The sequence below is a fragment of the Photinus pyralis genome, unplaced genomic scaffold (genome assembly GCF_008802855.1).
Source record: "Photinus pyralis isolate 1611_PpyrPB1 unplaced genomic scaffold, Ppyr1.3 Ppyr1.4_LG10, whole genome shotgun sequence".
Classification (NCBI taxonomy): domain Eukaryota; kingdom Metazoa; phylum Arthropoda; class Insecta; order Coleoptera; family Lampyridae; genus Photinus; species Photinus pyralis.
Genome location: NW_022170250.1, coordinates 15,772,260 through 15,792,063, shown reverse-complemented (window position 1 = coordinate 15,792,063; position 19,804 = coordinate 15,772,260). Strand labels below are relative to the sequence as shown.

General features: G+C 40.1%; 3 protein-coding genes across 4 annotated transcripts; all 3 read left to right on the top strand.

The window, feature by feature from the left end:
• The first annotated feature begins 4,872 nt into the window (after positions 1–4,872).
• Positions 4,873–7,488, top strand: LOC116162469 (ATP-binding cassette sub-family B member 6, mitochondrial-like). 2 transcript variants are annotated; one of them, XM_031476089.1, is made up of 10 exons: positions 4,873–5,014; positions 5,100–5,241; positions 5,288–5,450; positions 5,498–5,664; positions 5,708–5,945; positions 5,989–6,164; positions 6,214–6,419; positions 6,468–6,675; positions 6,721–7,277; positions 7,326–7,488. In XM_031476089.1, exons 2-10 carry the CDS (start codon positions 5,158–5,160, stop codon positions 7,420–7,422), a joined length of 1,896 nt encoding a protein of 631 aa, XP_031331949.1. In that variant the 5' UTR covers positions 4,873–5,014; positions 5,100–5,157; the 3' UTR covers positions 7,423–7,488. The 2 variants fall into 2 exon arrangements, with proteins under 2 accessions (XP_031331949.1, XP_031331950.1); XM_031476090.1 differs by lacking the exons at positions 4,873–5,014; positions 5,100–5,241 and having other exon boundaries at positions 5,386–5,446.
• Positions 7,489–10,555: 3,067 nt separating this feature from the next.
• On the top strand, positions 10,556–17,552 carry LOC116161355 (ATP-binding cassette sub-family B member 6, mitochondrial-like). The gene is made up of 13 exons (XM_031474684.1): positions 10,556–11,172; positions 11,807–12,006; positions 12,052–12,196; positions 12,631–12,808; positions 12,858–13,024; positions 15,203–15,440; positions 15,491–15,666; positions 15,717–15,922; positions 16,405–16,612; positions 16,663–16,841; positions 16,889–17,144; positions 17,192–17,313; positions 17,359–17,552. The coding sequence occupies exons 1-13, from the start codon at positions 10,876–10,878 to the stop codon at positions 17,486–17,488; spliced, it is 2,502 nt and encodes an 833-aa protein (XP_031330544.1). The 5' UTR covers positions 10,556–10,875; the 3' UTR covers positions 17,489–17,552.
• Positions 17,553–18,431: 879 nt separating this feature from the next.
• Positions 18,432–19,222, top strand: LOC116161726 (COMM domain-containing protein 3-like). The gene is made up of 3 exons (XM_031475181.1): positions 18,432–18,606; positions 18,656–18,927; positions 18,980–19,222. Exons 1-3 carry the CDS (start codon positions 18,462–18,464, stop codon positions 19,166–19,168), a joined length of 606 nt encoding a protein of 201 aa, XP_031331041.1. The 5' UTR covers positions 18,432–18,461; the 3' UTR covers positions 19,169–19,222.
• Positions 19,223–19,804: the final 582 nt, after the last annotated feature.

The following is a 19,804-nucleotide window of genomic DNA, read 5'->3' as shown; positions in this document are numbered from 1 at the left end:
ATAAGTGTCTGCATCCATTTCGTTGTGTGCATCAGCAGTGTTCTTTTTGCAGAGAAAAGTCAGTTCCGCGCCCGGAATAAAACCATTATCACCACCAGCATGTGCTAACGCAAAGCGAGGCCCTAGACCAGTGGGTGATTTTAAACCTGTACTGAGTCCTTTGATGAATGCCTGACGATTGCTTTCAACGGTGGTGTCATGCCACGCCCTGCTCACCGAATGACCAATGTTAACCCATGACTCATCCGTATACACAATATTTTTACCTAAAATATAAATATTATGTAATTTGCAATTAAATATAATAAAAAGATTAAGCACCTTCTTCTCTCAACTTCCTGATGCGACGTAGGTATTTATGTCTCCATCGTATAATATCATCCCGTTCAATAAGGATACTCTTGCGGCCAACCTTCTTAAATTCAAAACCCATATCTTTCAAGAGATTGAATAATGTGGTGCGTTTAAAGTTGGGTAGATCGTTATCGTCATTTACGGAAGCTAAGATGCTGTTCATAGTTGGTGGAATATTTGTAATGAAGAAGTTATGCACTTTACGTCGAATAACTGATTGCACATTTTCATCATACACATGAAGACGATCATTGCTTTGTTTCCCTTTTCTTTGCTTGCGTTTTTTCGGGCTTGATACGCCTTCGTTTCCGTCTTCCTTTTTAATGGCATAGATGCTCCGTTCAGAACAACATAAAGCTTTACTTGCTTCTTTCACAGCTGCAGTAACGTTCATCGTTCCCAAGAAATAGTTCAGCACGTTGATAATGAGGTGTTTCTCCTTCCGGCTAAAACACTCTCCTTTATGGCGTTTCACGTTAGCAGATCCTGCTTCAGCTTCGGCTTCCATTTAATGGGATATTCTGAAAAGATGAAATCAAATAACGGTTCTACAAGAACAGTCAAAGTTACCTTGTATATAAAGTACGAGATGGAGGCGTTCTTAAAAGAACGATTTTTAAAGCAATGAGACAATAAAATGTGTTAAATACGAAAGACAAAAACGAACCACACACGTAATGACAATACAAGAAGATTTGACGTTATATTTTGTTTTAAAGCTTAAATTCAATTATATATAAGTTTGGCATCATTGCGGTAAGGAATAAGGATAGCGTTATTGAAGAATAACGCAAATTAGTAAAGGAGGGATATAGTCCATAAGACCCCATACTGCATACTAAGGTGCGAATGCTTTATAGTTATAGAATTGCTAGCATATTTAAGGTTCAAAAAAGAGCAATCAGGGTAATGTTTTCGCTACAGAAACGGGAATCCTGCAAACCGTATTTTAAAAACTTTCAGATTGCAACCGTCTATTCATTATATGTGCTTGAATGTTTATGTTTCGTGTTCAAAAACAAAAAATTATTTTCATTAAATTGTGATAACCACTCATATAATACGAGAACGAAAAATAACTTTTCTATAATGAGCTCAAAAAGTAAGGTGCATAACTCGTCCTACCTACAGATGGGGGTGAGATTTTATAATGTCCTTCCGGCACATGTCAAATGTATTACAATGTTGGCTCCTTTTAAAAACCAAATTAGAAAAATTCTTCAATCAATGGTGCTATACACACTGGATGATTTCTTTACGAATATCAAAAATGCTAGTCATATTTTAAAAAAAAAAAAAATATAAATAAATTTTAATATATATACCTATTTACATTTCTTTTTTATAGATATATTTATATTATTTATTGTACTTTATTGTGTTTTTTATTTATGTTGTTATTGTGTGACAGTTACACCACATTCGTGGTTGAAATAAATGCTCTCTCTCTCTCTCTCTCTAATACAGGAAGAATGCGAAGAGGACGTAATTGCGAAAATTGAGATGGATTTGGAACTTTCGGAATAGGTACAATAATCGATGACTTCCACATCTGCGGAAATGTGTTTGACTGAAATGATGTGTTTATAATATGTAATAATGTTACTTCGATAGAGGGCATGAGAAGATTAAGCATTTTAATAGAGATTCCATCAACACCCATAGCTTTGGATTTTATTGACTTAAAAATGTTACGTAGCTCCTCCAGACTCATACCTCTTATTTGAAATTCTAAATTATCTTTTCGTCGGTTTGAATTATAATAATCAATCAAGGTACTATCAACCCCTACGTTATAAGATATGTTAATAAAGTATTGATTAATGTCATCGGTAGTGGTATTCTCTGGCAAAATAAATGGCTCAATATTAGATTTATGTTTAAGGACACCAAGATTCTTAAGGGTATGCCATAACTGTTTTGAATTATGTTTATTTTTATCAGTTATCATTCGTATATAAGCATCTTTTTCCCTTCTCACTGCTTGATTTACATAATTTCTCAATTCAACATACCATTTTCTATCGTTTACACTTTTAGTCACTAAATACTTTTTATGTGCTTTTTGCTTTAACTTTATCATCTTCCTTATTGTATAAGTAACATATGGTAAAGATTTTTTACTACGAACAGGTATTATTGGAGCATGGCAATTAAATAAACAAAGTACATTTTCATTAAATCTATTAATCATACTGTCTACTTCATTTTCATTTGCTACCGATGCCCAATCAATTAAATTAACGTCTTCGTTAAAGGAGTCTATATTTATACCGCCATAATTTCTATAATACCTTTTCGTATTGTTTTGTAAATGTAACAAAATTTTCAATTTCGCTGCTATCATCATGTGGTCTGTAATAGTACCTAAATCATTTGTATTAGCATCACTCACTTTGTCTTTTAATGAATCCCTAACGCAGAGTATATCTATCAGAGTTGCACTATCTTCAGTAATCCTTGTGGGCTCATTTATTATTTGACACAAATTAAAGTTATCAAAAAGTTCACCTAATTTATCACGGTCCAACGATTCAACTAGAAGATTAATATTTAAATCCCCCATTAAAATTATGCAGTCTACCCTGAGGTAGATGTCCTCTATAACATCACTTAGTTCACTTAAACAGTTAGCAACATTTACTGACGGTGGTCTATAACATACACCCACTCCAACAGATAACTCTCCCAAAATAAGCTTAATCCAGAGTTGTTCAAGTCCAATTGTATAGTCAACAGTTTTGTATAACAGTGTAGTTCTGAAACCTTTTCGAATGTAAAAACCTAAACCTCCTCCTCGTGTTGGTCTATCGGCTCTTATAAATTCATAATTAGGTATTGCTATATTTTCATTCGGATGTTCGCTGTGTAACCACGTCTCAGTGATCGGATAACGAGTACCCGTATCGTTATTATTTTAGCACAAAGAACATGGCTTTATGAGAGGCAGATCGACTAATACAGCTTTATGTCAATATATTGCAGAAGCGGTTTCTGCAGTTGACAAGCGTCTTTTAACTGTGGGTTTATTTATTGACTTTTCGGCTGCTTTTGATACTGTTGACCACAAGAAATTAATTAGCAAAATGTTTCAATGCGGCATTCGAGGTACTACTCTCAATTTGTTTGAATCCTATCTTAGAGAGAGATAGCACGCAATTCGTTGAATTACCTCAGGGTCAGCGTGGTTTGTCTAAGCCCATTTTAACAGGAGTTCCTCAAGGCTCAATTCTCGGTCCGACGCTATTTATTCTTTACAGCAATGACCTGGTTTCGTATCTGAAAGAGGGCGATGATGGCGATTCTACATTTATTACATTTCTTTTTCTTTTTTTTCTTATTACATTAAATCATTGCGCGTTAACTATTATGTATTGTCCTGTAATTGGAAGGTCTGTTCTGTTGGGCAATAAATCTCTATTATTATTATTATTATTATTATCATATGCTGATGACACCAATATATTAATTAAATCACGTTGTATAATGTCTTTGAAATTGCAAATAAAGCTCACGCTAGATAAATTAAGCACATGGTGCAGCAACAATAATATCATACTTAACGCTGCCAAAACTACTGTGATTCCGTTTGGCTAAAAAAATATGATTTAAATGAATTCACGTGCTGTAAGACAACCAAAATGCTTGGGCTTACTGTAAGTTCTGACTTGGGTTGGTTTGCTCACATTGACACTGTCTGCAAATCACTTAGAAACTGTTGCTATTCTTTAAGCGTTCTTAAGAAGCTATGCAACAAATCAACGTTACTGACTTTGTACCATGCCAACTTTCACTCTCATATTCGGTACAATATATGTACTTGGGGTGGCAGTACTCACGTTCAGCGCATACTTGTTCTGCAAAAACGCGCTATTAGAATTATATGCTCTTTACCTTTCAATACGTCGTGCAGACCGATTTTCAAAGAATTAAGGATATTGACGGTAATAGACACCTACATTCTGGAGATATGTTGCTTAGGGTTTAGAAAGAAATCGTTTTTTTTAAATCCTGAACATGTTTACAACACTCGACAGAAGATGTACTTAAACCCTGGCAAACACAGATCATCATTGTTTCAAAAATATTTAACGTTTCGAACGTGTCAAATTTTTAATGCACTACCGCCAAATATGAAGGCCATTAAAACCTACAAAAAATTTAGATTTGCATTAAAACAATTTCTAGTAGAAAAAGCGTACTATCACCTAAATGAATACTTAAACATTTGAAACCTTTTAAAATATTTATTTATGTTCGTCACAATTTTAGAATGTATCTTAATGTGTTTTTTAAATGTGTCGGTTTGTTTTAATATGTTATACATTTTGTAATTTTCGTATTTGTGCTAAGTATATTGTTTGTATGTATTAGGGACATGGTGTTGCCACCTACTATAAGGTAAAGCAACAACGAATAACTAAATGAAATGAAATGAAATAAAGTGGTCATAATACCACCATAGATAAATGGTTTATAAATTAAAGACAAAGTTAATTCGCACAGAAGGGTAGATGAGTATTCTTTCGATTGATTTGGGGCCTTACTTTAGTTAGTGACGAAATGTAGTGACTAGAACTTAAATGCGACAAAGTCATTACGCAACGGAATACGAATACGAAACCTAAAAACTCATAACTAAGGCGTTAGTGGCTAGAAGGTACCTTATAAAGTGGTGCTAAATTTATAAATTCCCATTTTACTTTTGAGTGTGATAGAAATACTAAACGCTGTCTTTGTTTCAGAACGTACGAGATAAGTGATGTGGTCATCTTCGTCGTACGCTACGTGTGCTGCCTGGCCATGATCACGTTGACCTTAACGGTGCCGCGTCTCAACAGGGCCGCGGATTCTCCTCCTCCCAGGGTGCGCATCAGCAAACAACAGGTATCAAAGTTTCTCGAAGGATCGAACTGAACTCGTTGCGCTTTAGAAATCGCCGTGGGTTTATGTCGCCAAGAAGTTTGGGAAGATTGCCCCGCATTTTTGGCCGAGAAGGAATCTGCGGCTGAAAACGCAGGCGGTACTGTGCGTCGTTTTGCTGGCGTTGGGGAGGCTGGTCAACATCTACGTGCCGATCTTCAATAAACGAGTCGGTTAGTGTGAGTCGGTCCGATGTCAACTGCTGACACTTTGGTTGCAGTCGACAGTTTGCAGGCGGGCCGTCCGGAATTTCGCGTGGATCTTATCGTGGTTTACGTGGTGTTGAAATCGCTTCAAGGTGGCGGAACGGACGGCATGGGAATTTTGAATAATATTCGATCGATGTGTTGGTTACGAGTCCAACAGTACACCACGCGAAATATCAGGGTGGGTCGAGTCGGTACGCTCTCCATCTTATACACTGTTTCAGATCGCACTACTCGCCCACTTACACGATCTATCCCTGCGTTGGCATTTCGGTCGGAAAACCGGCGAGGTGCTGAGATTAATGGATCGCGGCACGGAGAGCATCAACAATTTGATGAATTACTTGGTCTTCGTCATCCTCCCAACCATCGTCGATATAGTGATCGCCATCTTCTTCTTTGCGATCACGTTCAATATTCTGTTCGGATTGATAATACTGTTCACGATGCTCATTTATTTCGGTACGTTTTCGAAAGGGTGCCACCTGTACTTTGCGTTTTTTAGTTGCCACCGTCGCCATCACCGAGCTCCGCACCAAATACAAGAGACGAATGAATCTTGCTGACAATGCGACGCGAGCTCAAAGTGTCGACTCCTTGTTGAACTTTGAAACGGTGAAATACTACGGAAATGAGGATTACGAAGTGGAGGCTTTTCGGGAGACCATCACCAAATTTCAGGTGTGAAACTCCTCGGGTCAGTTTGCAGATTGAGTTCTCTATTCTTCAGGGGGAAGAGTGGAAGGTTAATGTTACACTGAACGGCTTAAAGACGTTGCAAAACGTCATCGTAAACGTCGGTCTGTTAGTGGGCAGTTTACTATGCGCGTACCTCGTCGCCGTTAAGTACCAGTTAACTGCAGGAGATTACGTTTTATTCTCGACTTACGTCCTCCAGCTCTGCGTGCCTCTAAATTCGTTTGGAAAATATTACATGTAAGGGCTGGTTTGGTGTACGATCTTGGTTACCCTCGCCTTTTGTAGAACGATACAGAATGCTATAGTCGACTTGGAGAACATGCTCGACCTCCTGCACGAGGAAGTCGAAATTGTCAACAAGAAAGGTGCGACCGAGCTTAACGTGGTGAGCGGAGACATCGAATTTAAGAACGTGTACTTTGGATACGATCCCCACCGTGAAGTGTTGAAGAATATTTCCTTTAGCGTTCGCCCCACTAAAACCACCGCGTTGGTGAGTAGCCCCAAATTCGCGCGCGATCGCAAAGACTTTTTCCAGGTTGGCCCGTCGGGCAGTGGAAAGAGCACCATCATCAGGCTACTGTTTCGTTTCTACGACGTTACGCGCGGCTCAATTTTGATCGACGGGCAAAACGTCAGTGACGTAACTACGAGATCTTTGCGTAGAGCCATAGGCGTCGTACCCCAAGACACCGTTCTCTTCAACAGCACGATAAAGTACAACATCCTGTACGGCAGGCGGGGCGCGACGGAACGCGAGATAATGGACGCGGCCCTTCAGGCGGATATCCATCGCATCATCCTCAAACTGCCAAAGGGGTACCAGACGAAAGTCGGCGAACGCGGTTTGAGGCTGAGCGGCGGCGAAAAGCAACGCGTCGCGATCGCCAGAACGCTGCTGAAGGCGCCGCAGATCGTCGTCCTGGACGAGGCGACGAGCGCCTTAGACACCCAGTCGGAGAGGAATATTCAGAACGCCTTAAAGCGGGTTTGCCACAACCGAACTACGGTGATTGTCGCGCATCGACTGTCCACAATCGTCCACGCCGATGAGATACTCGTGCTGAAAAATGGGGAGATTATCGAACGGGGAACGTAAGTTCGGTTAAACAAGACTACCAGTGATAGTGTTACGTTTTTTAGTCACGAGTCCCTAATGCAACAGGACGGTGTGTACAACATGATGTGGCAGCAACAGCTACAAACGGACGAGGTCGGGCCGGATGAAAAGGAAGACTAACCACTTCTTACTAACACGTTCCTACAGTTAAGGAAATAAAATTGAGCATATTGTTGAGTTGAATAATCTGGTCCCTACTTCAATTACAAACGTAGGAGAAGAGACAACTTTGTATCTTCTCTCGAGAATTACTTTCAAGAGTACAGAAAGCTCTCGAAAGAACCGTTTTCAGTTTTTCAAGCGCTTGCCATACTCTTGTAGATACTTTCCAGGGCAATCTAACTTTTGGATCCTATTTTTCAAGCTTTTTTAACATCTTTTTAGAAATCAAACTTTCTAGGTCCATCTAGAGCTTCTCCTGATTCGTCTATCTGCTGAAAATCTTTAGATTCTATCGACTACTCCGGTTCCTTCGACTTTTTCGGACCTAATGTAGCGTGTGGTAGAGGTGGAAAGGGAAAAAAGAGGGATAAACGCCTGTAGCAAACGGAAAAAGGGTAAATGAGATGGAAGCATAAAGGAGACACAAGGCAAAATGTGAAGGGGAATTAGCAACATGGTGAGGAGATGGAGGATTTGAAATGTAAATAAATTAACACCAGCAAGGTCTTCACTAAATAATTTCGATGTAGGGCACTGGCACAAATATCACGCTATGTCTTCTAAACTCGAAACTCAAAATAGCGGTTCCATGTAAAAATGCGATGTCATCCAGATTCTTTGTATTTATCAAAAGTGCAAAAGATGTAGGTCGAAATATTCTAGAACTAGAAAAAAAAAGAAGAAAGATGGACAGAAGACAAAGCCCTAAAAAATATACAGCGTTAAAGCAATGCTGCGCTATACATTTGTACATACAAATATATATCCGCAAAAGCGTATTCGATGGAGCATTACACCACCACACCAGAAAGAGAGAAAAACTCTTCTCAGGTAGACATAAGTCAAGTAAAGTAATGGCGTATTAAAATTGTAGAAGTAATCACCACGAGCGCAAAATATCTAATGGAAAAGTAACGCGCACGTGCAAAATTAAGGAAGGTCAATACACAGAAAGGTACATTCGGGTGACCTCCAGCGGAAAAGAAAAACTAAGGAAGGAAAACGTTAACAACAAAACCAACTACAACGAACTATTAAATGAATGTAAATTTAAAACTGAACCCGTCTTCTTTACTTTTTTTGCACTCTCTTCATGCCTCTTCACACACATTACGTACCCTGTATGATCCCTTAACCCTGCCTCACGTTTCCGATACGCTTACCCACCTATCCTAGTCCTCTGCACATCTTACTCCGCTTTCTTCAGGTTTCTTTCATGTATTCTTCACGCTTCGTTCTCCAATTATGCCTCATTTTGCACCTCCTCCTCATTCTTTTTCACCATCGCCTCTGGACTGACAACTTACTACAGTTTACTGTTAAAAAATAAAGGTTGCACATAATCCTTTTTGAGTTGGAACATCTCTTTCCCCCATTGCAGTTTCGGCTGCTCAGTAGTTTCCTAGGTACTGTTTTGTAGGACATTCACGAAAGAAAGCTCCGCTCCTCCTCCAAACAATTGTCTTCGAACGGTAAAAATCCCTTACCGTTCTCCATACTTAATATACTATAAAACCCTTCAGATTTTTGAGATTCTACGAACTTCCTCCATTTCTTTGGCTTTTTCGGATTTGCTATATGCGTGAATAAAGCGTGGTAGGGGATTGAACACATGAAGAGACGCATAGGAATTGATGGGAGACATATGATATAGTTGAGGGGAGGTGGCGGTGGATCGGGATGTGAAGGAGGCGCGAAGAGCCTGAGAGTTAGGGACAGGGAAAGCAGGGAGGGAAAGGGGAGAAGTAAAGAGCGAGGAAGCCTTGAGTGAAAGGTGTGAAGCTGGTGTCACGAAGACGAAGGTCCAAGAAGAAAAAGTGTTTTCCCGAGAAATGTAGTGTAGTCGATTTTTGGTAAAAAAAGGAAGATTATACACTGCCTTTTTTTGAGGCTGTAAAAAAAATTGTCTCAGATCGACCCGGAATAAAATTTTTCTTATCGAATGTGGCCTGTAGAAGCCACAATTTCAAACATTTCCGAGATTGGGCTACTAGTTCAAAAGTTACAGCCCTTTGAATATTCTTTCGAAATTTGTTTAGTCTATAACTTTTGATTGAGAAGTCTAATCGAAAAAGTACGAATTGTTTTGAATTCTACGCACCAAAATTAATAAGAAAAAGTGTTTTCCCGATAAATTTTGGTGTAGTCGATTTTTGGTAAAAAAGGAAGGTTATACACTGCCTTTTTTTGAGGCTGTAAAAAAAATTGTCTCAGATCGACCCGGAATAAAATTTTTCTTATCGAATGTGGCCTGTAGAAGCCACAATTTCAAACAGTTCCACGATTGGGCTACTAGTTCAAAAGTTACAGCCCTTTGAAAAGTACGAATTGTTTTGGATTCTACTAAACAGTAAGACCCTCTTAAGGACTTTAAAGTATTTAGAAGACTGAGTGCGTTTGATACTGTTCAAGCTTGTAAAAAAAAACTTTAAGAAGCTTTTAGAGAACCTTCTTAACCCTTAAGAACTCACAAAGGCTAATTACACGAGCAGCTTTTAAAGAGAAGAGATAATCTCAAGAATTCTAACTACTTTAGGAAGTTTTTTAAAGATTCATTGAGATTGTAAGTTGTTAATAACTGTTTGCGAGTTTTAAAAGTTCTGAAAGACTTTTAGATGTCTATGAAAGCTATTTAAAGCTCCCCAAGGAAGTTTCTTGAACACTTTAAAAGACTCTAAAAGTGAATTCAAAGTTCTCAACGCTCTTTGGATTTCCTTGAAGGCGTTTGGTGGCTTTACCCACAACCAACGACCATGCACACATTCTTGGATGACCGAATCACGAATTTAATGCATTTCTTTTTAGTTTCTTGAGTGTTTTGTATACAATGTGCGGTTCGTACCCCCAAAATTCTCCTGAAGTGCTTATCAATTTCCTTTTAAGTTTCTCTTATTTGCCATTTCCCACCACAGCTTCCCCAAGTTCATCACGCCATGGATACCTCCGATTTCTTCCCGTATTTAAAATCTTGCAATCAGATTTTATCTCCCGGTGTTCACATCCACCCTTTAAACCCCTAGACCCGCCTCTGGTAATCAAAGTCGAAGAAGTAGACGTTTTGTAGATCTGGTAGTTCCATTGACTCTTGACAACTCGCACGTTGTAGTTCAAATGTCCTTGCTTGTTTGTTTATAACGTGACCAGGAAATTGATTGCCAAAAAAGTAAAAATAATTGTTTATTTATATTGACGAAAAACATTGCGCATTATTAGGATTGTTGTAATACCAAAGACGCCCCCAGTGCTCCCCCGATACCGGTTGAATTCAGTGAGGTTATTGCATGACTCATGAATTTCTGGATCACTTAATTCATTTTAAATTCGCAAACTGATAACAATTAATTTTAAGTACGTACTCGACGATATCAGCTATTATTTAATGCACATGTGTTCGACGTATACGCGAAGAGAATGTTATACTGTCCGCCTAACGTCTCCTTGTCCGAAGTTTGGATTGACCATGGCACGTCGAAGTGCTTCATGGATACGGTTTCCTCGTCGATCATCGGCGGATTCTTGCTGCTGGCGGGAACTATTCAGCTAATGATCTACAGGAAGTACGGCACGGAGGTGCCGCAGAGCGAGCTGTCGAAATCGTCGCTTTACCGCGTGCAGATCTTCTTCACGCTTCTAATACCGGTGATCGACGTGACGAAGTTCGTTTTGCAGGCGACCATTTTGGGAGACAAGCAGATCTACGGTTACATGGTAAGTGTGCCATTTGTTCCAAACTTGATTTTCGCCTCGGAAATTACACAAATGTGATTCACTACATATAAGTCTAATTTAGAGGGGGATGGGGAAATTGCAAATTTTCAAGGGCACTTTTGATTAATTTCAAAGTGCTACCACCATAAGTAGAAAGCTTAAAGTGGCACCAGCTCCCACTGAGTCTAATTTTTTCTCAAGATTCAGGTCTTAAGTCTCAGGTCTTTTAAATTTTCTCTCCCTCCGTCAAGCCTGGTAGGGCTCATAAGTTATTCCAAACCTCTCAATGTCCAGTCTTAGGTTTGAAGTCTCAGATCTAAGGCCCCTCAAGTTTTTTAAGCCGCTCAAGACTTAAAATTTATCTTGAGAGAAATTTGAGATACTTGAACCTCTTAAGTCTTTAATTTCTCCAAAGTCTCCACAGTCCCAAGCCTCAGCCCCTTCTCTCTCAAACGTCTCAATTCGCCCAAGTTTCCCAGTCTCAATTAGCAAAGTGTTACATTTCCAGTGACTTTCCCAAGGTCCCAAGTTTTAGGCCGCCGAACCTGTGGAAACGGAAGGGTGGGGGGGGGGGTGGATCTCCAGTCTTCCAAGATTTTTTAAGGAATAACAAAATTTAATGTCTCGATTTCAGATACTCTCCCTGGTGATGACGCTGTTCGCTTACCCGTACTCGCTGCTCGTGCTGAAGAAGGAGAGGAACTTCCTGCTACCGTCGACGCCGCCTCGCGGTCACGGCCTCGTGCTGCTCCTCTTCTGGTCGTGCACCTTCATATCGGAGAACCTCGCCTTCGTCAACTTGGGCCAGAACGAGTGGTGGTTCAAGCTGAAAGAGTAAGGAGGTTTGCGAAAGACACAAATCTTAACAACCGCTTGTAGTACGAACGACCGAATCGAGATGGCGCTCTTCGTTCTTCGTTACATATCTTGCCTTGTGATTTTCGTGCTGGGATTGAAGGCGCCTGCCATCAAGCCGCCGAGTTATTTGGGAGTGGACCGTTCGAATATGAACATTCCGCTCATGGTGAGTATTTTTTTCCTCTTTTTCGTTTACCTTTTGTTTCTCAATGACCTTGGTGACCCAGAAGAAGGTCAAATGAATGAACTACTTGGGTCATTTATCTTCGTGGTAGTTCCAGATTTCCTTGTCCTTGGTGGTTTTCCGATCTTCCTTGTCTTTTATTTCTTGACGACTTTCCCCACCTTTGGCAAATTCCTAGTTTCAGATGTGAGGTTGATTGGAACTATCTTGATCATACTCTCAGTAGTTCCAAATTGAGATTAATTATGTCAAAATTTCACCCAGTGCACCCGTCACAATGTCCCTAAATGACAAAGGTCGATGGGTACCGATTGCCGGAAAAACCGACAAAGTTCACATCGTCAAATTAAAAGTGAAACTAAATTTCGAGGTGTCTCACGCGAAAGAGAGCATTAATTAATTAATTAATTTTTCAGGGCCAAAGCGAGAACGCGTCGACATGGAGGAACGCTTGGCACAAACTGCGCACCTTGGCGCCGTTTCTGTGGCCGAAAAAGGATCTCTGCCTTCAGCTACGCGTCATCATCTGCATCATTCTACTGGCGGCGGGCAGGGCGATTAATCTATACGTTCCCATTTATAATAAATTAATCGGTGAGCGGCCAACTGTAGAAATTTGGAAAACTAACTTGGCGATTTTCAGTTGATAGTATGACGATTACGCCTATCAGGTTTCGTTGGGATTGGATTTTAATTTATGTGGCTTTTAAGTTTTTACAGGGGGGCGGTACGGGGGGAATGGGACTTTTAAACAACTTACGCTCGTTTTTGTGGATTCGTATTCAGCAGTATACTACTAGGGAAATTGAGGTAAGTATTAATCTACAATGTAGATGGCGCTGCCAAAAATGATTAAGCAATTTTTTGCAGTGTCACTTTTTACTCACAAGATCATTAAAGGTCTATGACCCCATTTTTGTATTGTCATTTTTTAAGTCAATGTCCCTATTTTTGTGGTGTTAAATTTCAAGGTTGCCGCATTCTACTCCTAAGCTCATTAAATGTCAATGACTTATTTTAATATTTCATTTTCAAGGTTCTCAAAGTTCAATGACCCCATTTTTGTCGTATCTTAGTTCATTTTCAAGGTCAATTGTTCCATTTGTTGAGGTAGAAAACTTTGCTTTCAGGGCCACCTTAGCCAATGCCTTCATTTTTCCTTGTGTCGATTTTGATTTCAAAGGTCATCCAATGTCAATGGCCACATTTTTGTTTTACTTTCAAGGTCGTCCATTATCAATGTCCCCATTTGATCTGTAAGTAAACCACACGTGAGTTCAAGGACATTATTAGGACACAGAGCCTCTATGTACATACATGTATAATTCAGCCGGCGCCTTTCTTTTACTAAAGATAAAACATTGGTTTCTGGTCCGCTTGAAAATAAAATGTGACAAAAAATTGGAGGTAATTGATTTCTGATGACCTTGAAGACAATGCCACACAAAATTGACCTGTAATGACATTGAAAATAAAATATGACGTTACAAAACTAAATTACCTTTCAATGACCCTGGGAGTAAAGTGTGACACCGCCAATGAAGTCGTTGATCGTTGGTAACCTTGGATTAAAATATAAGATAAAATTTGGGTCATTGCTCTCTGACGACCTTGAAAACGAATGCCCTACTTTCCAAGCTCAAAGTCACATGGCATATAACCTTTGAATTTAACCTTGACCAACTGTCAAAAGTCACAACTAGGTGGCGGGTAACCTTGAACGGTCCAGGTTCGGCCTTATATGACCACTGACATGTTTATCAGGAGAGCATTTAAGCGTATTCCTACAAATTCTTTACCTTCTCGCGTTTTTTAACCTTAAGAGAGCAATATTTAAGATCATGTATCAGATTGACGTAGCACTCTTGTATTTTTTGACTGCAGATGCAGATTTTTTTAATTGTATTTCAAACAACTTGCTGAACAGTGTTGAACATTAAATTAAAGGAGAAGGCGCTGTAATCCCAATGACGTATTGGCAAATTTATCAATTAATTTATCCTTCTCCAAATTTAAACAATACATTTACAAACATTAATGCTTCAAAAATTGACTGACTTAGCGGGGACCCGCGACGGACGCTACGCTTCGCGGTTCCACGAGGGCCCCGTCCAGGGTCCCCGCTGGCGCGGAGCTCTAGCCGCTCGAGCGGCCTAGCGGCCTGGGCCAGTCCGGCCCTGGTTCCGACCGCAGTGGTCAGACCGTTTATATTTTTTTACGAGTTGATATTGGACCTAACAAATTCGATTAAAAAAAAGAGATTTATTAATTTTTTGAAACTTTCAAAAACTTAAAAAATGCTTAATTATTTTTATGTGTATTACTTATTAGACAGTATTTAAGAAAAGGTGCAATGTGTGCTAGAAAATACACAAGTCTCCACTCGAGTTTCAAATGATTAAAAAAGTACAGTGTGCACTATAGGCTCAGACGAGTTTAAAATTTTTTGGAAATAAAAAAATTTAAAATTTCTAGTATGTGTCCGACGGTATATTTTTTACAGTTGTTAAAAGTTGATGAATTCATTCACACTAAACCAATTTTGATTAAAAAATGAAATGTATTCATTTTTTGAAACTGTCAAAAACTTAATAATAATGTTTTTTTATTTTTGTTTATGTGTTTTAAGTATTTTGTGTCAGACTTTTTTTAATTTTTATGATTGATTGAATTCATTGGAATCATTCGACTAAAAATGAGGTTTATTAATTTTTTTTTAAATTGTTTATATGTACTTATTTTCAAAATTAAACAAAAATGAAAATTATTATGTATCAGTGTTTATACATATTTTTTAGAGTTAGTTAAATTTGAAAGGTATTTTGAACCAATTCAGCTCAGAAATGAGATTTTTTCGATTTTTTGAAATTTTCAAAAATTTATAAATTGCTTAATTGTTTGTGTATAAAAAAAATATTAGAAAATGGTGTAATCATTTTTAAAAACTTTACACAACTAAATGTAGATTAAAAAAAATGTCTCTTTAAGGTGGAATTGTTTAAACACCTCCACAGCTTATCATTACGTTGGCATCTAAGCAGAAAGACTGGCGAGGTGTTGAGGGTGATGGACCGCGGCACTGACAGCATAAACAACCTACTTAACTACATCATCTTTTCCATTACACCAACAATTGTTGATATTATCGTCGCCGTAATTTACTTTGTAAGCGTTTTCAATGGATGGTTCGGTTTAATCGTATTCTCCACGATGCTACTTTACATCGGTAAGTAGCACGAGTGAGTCGTTGCGTTCGCCAACCGTTTCGACTTGCAGTTGTTACAATTGCCGTAACGGAGTGGCGCACCAAGTTCCAAAGACGCATGAATCTCGCCGACAACGCCACGCGAGCGCGTAGCGTCGACTCGCTGCTCAATTTCGAGACGGTGAAGTACTACGGCGCGGAACAGTACGAGGTGGACGCTTTCCGCGACGTCGTCCTCAAGTACCAGGTTTGCAACGCGACAGGTCGAACTCGCCTCGTCATTGACTTGCGTTTCAGGAGGAAGAGTTTAAGGCCGCCATTACGTTGAACATCCTAAACACTCTACAGAATATCATAATTTGCGGCGGCCTCCTCGCCGGTAGCTTGCTTTGCGTTCACCTGGTCGTCGACGATCACAGCCTAACCGTCGGCGATTATGTGCTGTTCTCGAGCTACATCATACAGCTTTACGTTCCGCTGAACTGGTTCGGCACTTACTACCGGTTAGTACAATAGGAGTATTGAACTAATTTTCGAATGAAGTATTTCTGCGCATGCGCAGTCATTTTTTCATGTCATGTTTTGTTTAGGGCAACCGCATACGCGAAGAGGTCTTCTTAATGTCTTGCTTCAATCCTCTTTCAGCTAGCGAATCAGGAGAGCAGTTTCCTAGATGATAAGGAGAATATAATAGACTTTTTTCTTTCTAATGTATTAGGACGTCTTTTGACTAAGGTGGTAAAACTAACCTTTTCTCACAATTTCTTTCAAAGAGTGACTCCAAAAAAAACAGCACACATTTTAAACCAGGAAATACGACTTCGTGATTCAGCAACTCATCCACCCCTTCCCCGACGCACTGTGACAGATCCAGCCAATCCATGGAGGCCGCCGAACGAACACCGGAAAATAGCGGAAATACGTCCGTCGTTTCTTAAATTAGTGTATTATCCCTTCGTGTGCTAATTCCGAGAGTCCTTTTCAGGGCGATCCAAAAGAATTTCGTCGACATGGAGAACATGTTCGACCTGCTTCGCGAGGAGCAGGAGGTGATCGACGCGCCCGGCGCCCTCCCCATAGCCATGAAGCGCGGCGGCGTCGAATTTCGCAACGTCAGCTTCGGGTATCTTCCCGAGCGTGTAATTTTGAAAAACATAACCTTTTCCGTGCCGCCTGGGAAAACCGTGGCGCTGGTGGGTATACTCGCGACTTTGGGATTGTTTTAATTTTGTTCGGCTTTAAGGTGGGGCCTTCGGGAAGCGGGAAAAGTACGATAATAAGACTTTTATTTAGATTTTACGACGTGGACACCGGATCGATTATAGTCGACGATCAGAATGTTAAAACTGTAACGCAGGAGTCGCTCCGAAGGGCCATCGGTGTTGTACCTCAAGATACTGTTCTGTTTAATAACACTATTAAGTACGCCCCCACCCCACCCCCCGATGGCTGAAAACGATGTGTTCCAGGTATAATATAAGCTATGGGCGAATCGGCGCCTCCGACACGGAGGTTGTGCAGGCGGCACGTGGTGCAGATATTCATGACAGAATCCAAACCTTCCCATCCGGCTATGACACCGAGGTGGGCGAGCGAGGGCTACGACTGAGCGGGGGCGAAAAGCAGAGGGTGGCCATCGCGCGGACCCTCCTTAAGGCGCCCATCATTGTCCTCTTAGACGAGGCGACGAGCGCTTTAGATACACAGACTGAACGTAACATACAGGTACGACGAAGGACTGTCACGAACATATATTAACCGCGCACATTTAGGGAGCCTTAAGCGAGGTGTGTACGAATCGCACCACCATCATAGTGGCACATCGTCTGTCCACCATAATCCACGCCGACGAAATTCTCGTGTTAAAAGAAGGCGAAATTGTGGAGAGGGGAACGTACGTATACCTCCCACTGTGCATTTCTCTTTCAACTTTTTTTAGGCACTTGAATTTGGTGGGACAAGAAGGCGTCTACGCCGCCATGTGGAAGCAGCAGTTACAAAGTAGAGATAATAGTTCTGTAGAAAACAGTCTGGAACAGAGCGTCGATAGTAAAAATCCCATAGTATAATTGTGTCAAATGTGATAGGCAACAAAGTAATGTAGGTAATTATAATTAAAACAGCTTAACAGTCTATAATTGTTTGTTAAGGCGAGGAAAAAGCTGTGTGTTATTAATCTTTCTTTCTACCCTTCTTCTGTTTACATCTTTTTTTTTGTTTATATCGTAATAAAGATATATTTCTATTGTTATATTGACTCTTGGAAGACACTTCTTGCAACCATAGCATACTCCGAACGAGGGGCCAGATACCCGCCCGAGGAGCCGAGCACCAAGTTTTCAATTTCAAGTTTGTGATACGAGTAGCAACTGAATGTGAAGATTTAAGTCAAATGTCAATGCACCCGAAGAGTTTGAGGAACCTAGAATTTGCAGAACATTGACAGAATTTCAAAATCGAAACAATGGAAAAATGGTAATCTATGTCCGGAGAACATGCATTTATACAACGATTTTTAAGAAGGGCATCAGGAACGCCGAACATTTTAGGCGTTATGTACGAGTATCCATCAGTATACTTCTCTTTTTGCACTTCGTGCCTTATGAATTTTTTTTCTTAAGTTTGATGTGTGTATGAACTTGTTTGTAAACTAACACTTTTCGCCATGAAGAGACAGTCACGGGGGTGGTAAATAAGGGTAACCACATTTGTTACGACACCTAATCCCGGGACTGTTCTCAAATCTCAACTGTAGGCTCGGATACCCCGGACAAGCGAAGAGTTACCTATCATGAGGGCGAGATCCGGCTAACAGAAACTCTTCGGTTTAGAATCTATCTGAGTTGCGATTAATTGATTTCCACATATTTTGTTGTTAACATGAATTCGCCCTATATAACAATTACATTATTTCTATTCGAGATTATTGTGATCAAAATGGCATGTAATTTTGAAAGATCAACGCCACGCCACTGGAATAGTTCAAATAACCTTAAAAGAAAACAGCAAAGTTTGCGATCAGCTGACTGTCACTGAATTTGAATGGTTTTTAGGTTAGAAATAAAAATGAATATAACCGAAGAATTAAAAAATCGCGTAAAATTTATCGGAACTTCCCCCATAAAAGACGATCTCTTCAAACAGCTACTCGAACACAACTTCTCCACATTAACCGGAAAACCAGAGAGTAAGACCTCCTTTTCGGATGCTGTGCAGCGATTGCCTTCTTGTTCTAGATCTGAGCGTCCTTTACAACTCGAAACCCGATCTAATCAAAGAGGCTCACGCGATTTTGATGACGATCAGCGCAGAATTCGGTCGTCACGATCTGACCAAAGAGGAGGTGAGGTCGTTTTTGATCGATTGTAACTTTAGCACCGGCCGAGCGGCGGTATTCTCCGAACTGTACGATCGCAACAAGAGAGATTTGCAGGTCGCCTTGGGTAAAATTGGCAGTCATCCGCCGCACATTGTCGATGCCGAGTGGAAAATCGATTACATAGTCAAGGTACGAGGTGGAGTTGTTGTTAAGTGCCTGCCACGCGATACTTGCTTTTTAGGCGAGTAATTTGGATCATTCCGAGGGACCCATCTTTCGGATAGCTCTGGTAACGAGTAAGTTTGATGAAGATTCGGGAAGTAAAGGGATTGAGCGAGTGTACTTCACTTGTAATGGCCAGGAGTTGCAGGATCTCGTTTACAAATTGAAAGATGCAGTTCGTCACTGTCAACGTTTGACTTCAGAATGATTGTTTGATATTAGAGTATTTTATGTTTCCATTAAAAGCCAGAAATAACTGTAGTCTGGTCAATCTATCCCGTTTCCCCATATCAAATTAAATTTGATGAGAGAGAGATAGTTTACTGCTGATGATTAATATATAAAAAATTCCGAAAATGACCGCTAATGTTAATGTATTAAACAAGTAAACAGGTTTTCGCCCTAAGGCGAGTAAGTAGCGCATTTTGCATGCATTTATAAGTACTTTTCCAAAGGCTATGGAGTATGGCTATGAAATATGTTCATAAGTTATAAATAAGGAAGTTGATACGTTACCTGAATTATACCTTTAAATCAATGAATATTGTCATTGCCTTTAACAGAAGCATCTGTGATTATGCGACGAACTTCGCACAAATGGCATGAAAACGAAATAAATTTACAAGTTACTATAACAAACACATCCTGTGAGCGACCGAAAGTAGCGGCAATAACCGGTAACACTCGGCGAGATGGAGGGGCAGACTCGAGCGCCACTAAGCGCGTACGGTCTCGCCCCTGGTCATGGTGCGGTAGCAACGGTTTGGCGGATCGGGCTCGGAAGTTGTTGTAAAGTGTTCCGAAGTCAAGTTCACAGGTAAAATTTAAAAACGCAGGAGAAAGT

Bases quoted from the DNA above. Each gene is read 5' to 3' on its own strand.
- LOC116162469 (XM_031476089.1), top strand. From the start codon at position 5,158: ATGATCACGTTGACCTTAACGGTGCCGCGTCTCAACAGGGCCGCGGAT. The intron at 5,665-5,707 runs GTGGGTCGAGTC...ACACTGTTTCAG, and splicing joins ACACCACGCGAAATATCAGG to ATCGCACTACTCGCCCACTT. The intron at 5,946-5,988 runs GTACGTTTTCGA...TGCGTTTTTTAG, and splicing joins CACGATGCTCATTTATTTCG to TTGCCACCGTCGCCATCACC.
- LOC116161726 (XM_031475181.1), top strand. From the start codon at position 18,462: ATGGTTTTTAGGTTAGAAATAAAAATGAATATAACCGAAGAATTAAAA. The intron at 18,607-18,655 runs GTAAGACCTCCT...TTCTTGTTCTAG, and splicing joins ATTAACCGGAAAACCAGAGA to ATCTGAGCGTCCTTTACAAC. The intron at 18,928-18,979 runs GTACGAGGTGGA...CTTGCTTTTTAG, and splicing joins AAATCGATTACATAGTCAAG to GCGAGTAATTTGGATCATTC.
- LOC116161355 (XM_031474684.1), top strand. From the start codon at position 10,876: ATGTTATACTGTCCGCCTAACGTCTCCTTGTCCGAAGTTTGGATTGAC. The intron at 13,025-15,202 runs GTAAGTATTAAT...TGTCTCTTTAAG, and splicing joins ATACTACTAGGGAAATTGAG to GTGGAATTGTTTAAACACCT. The intron at 16,842-16,888 runs GTACGCCCCCAC...GATGTGTTCCAG, and splicing joins CTGTTTAATAACACTATTAA to GTATAATATAAGCTATGGGC.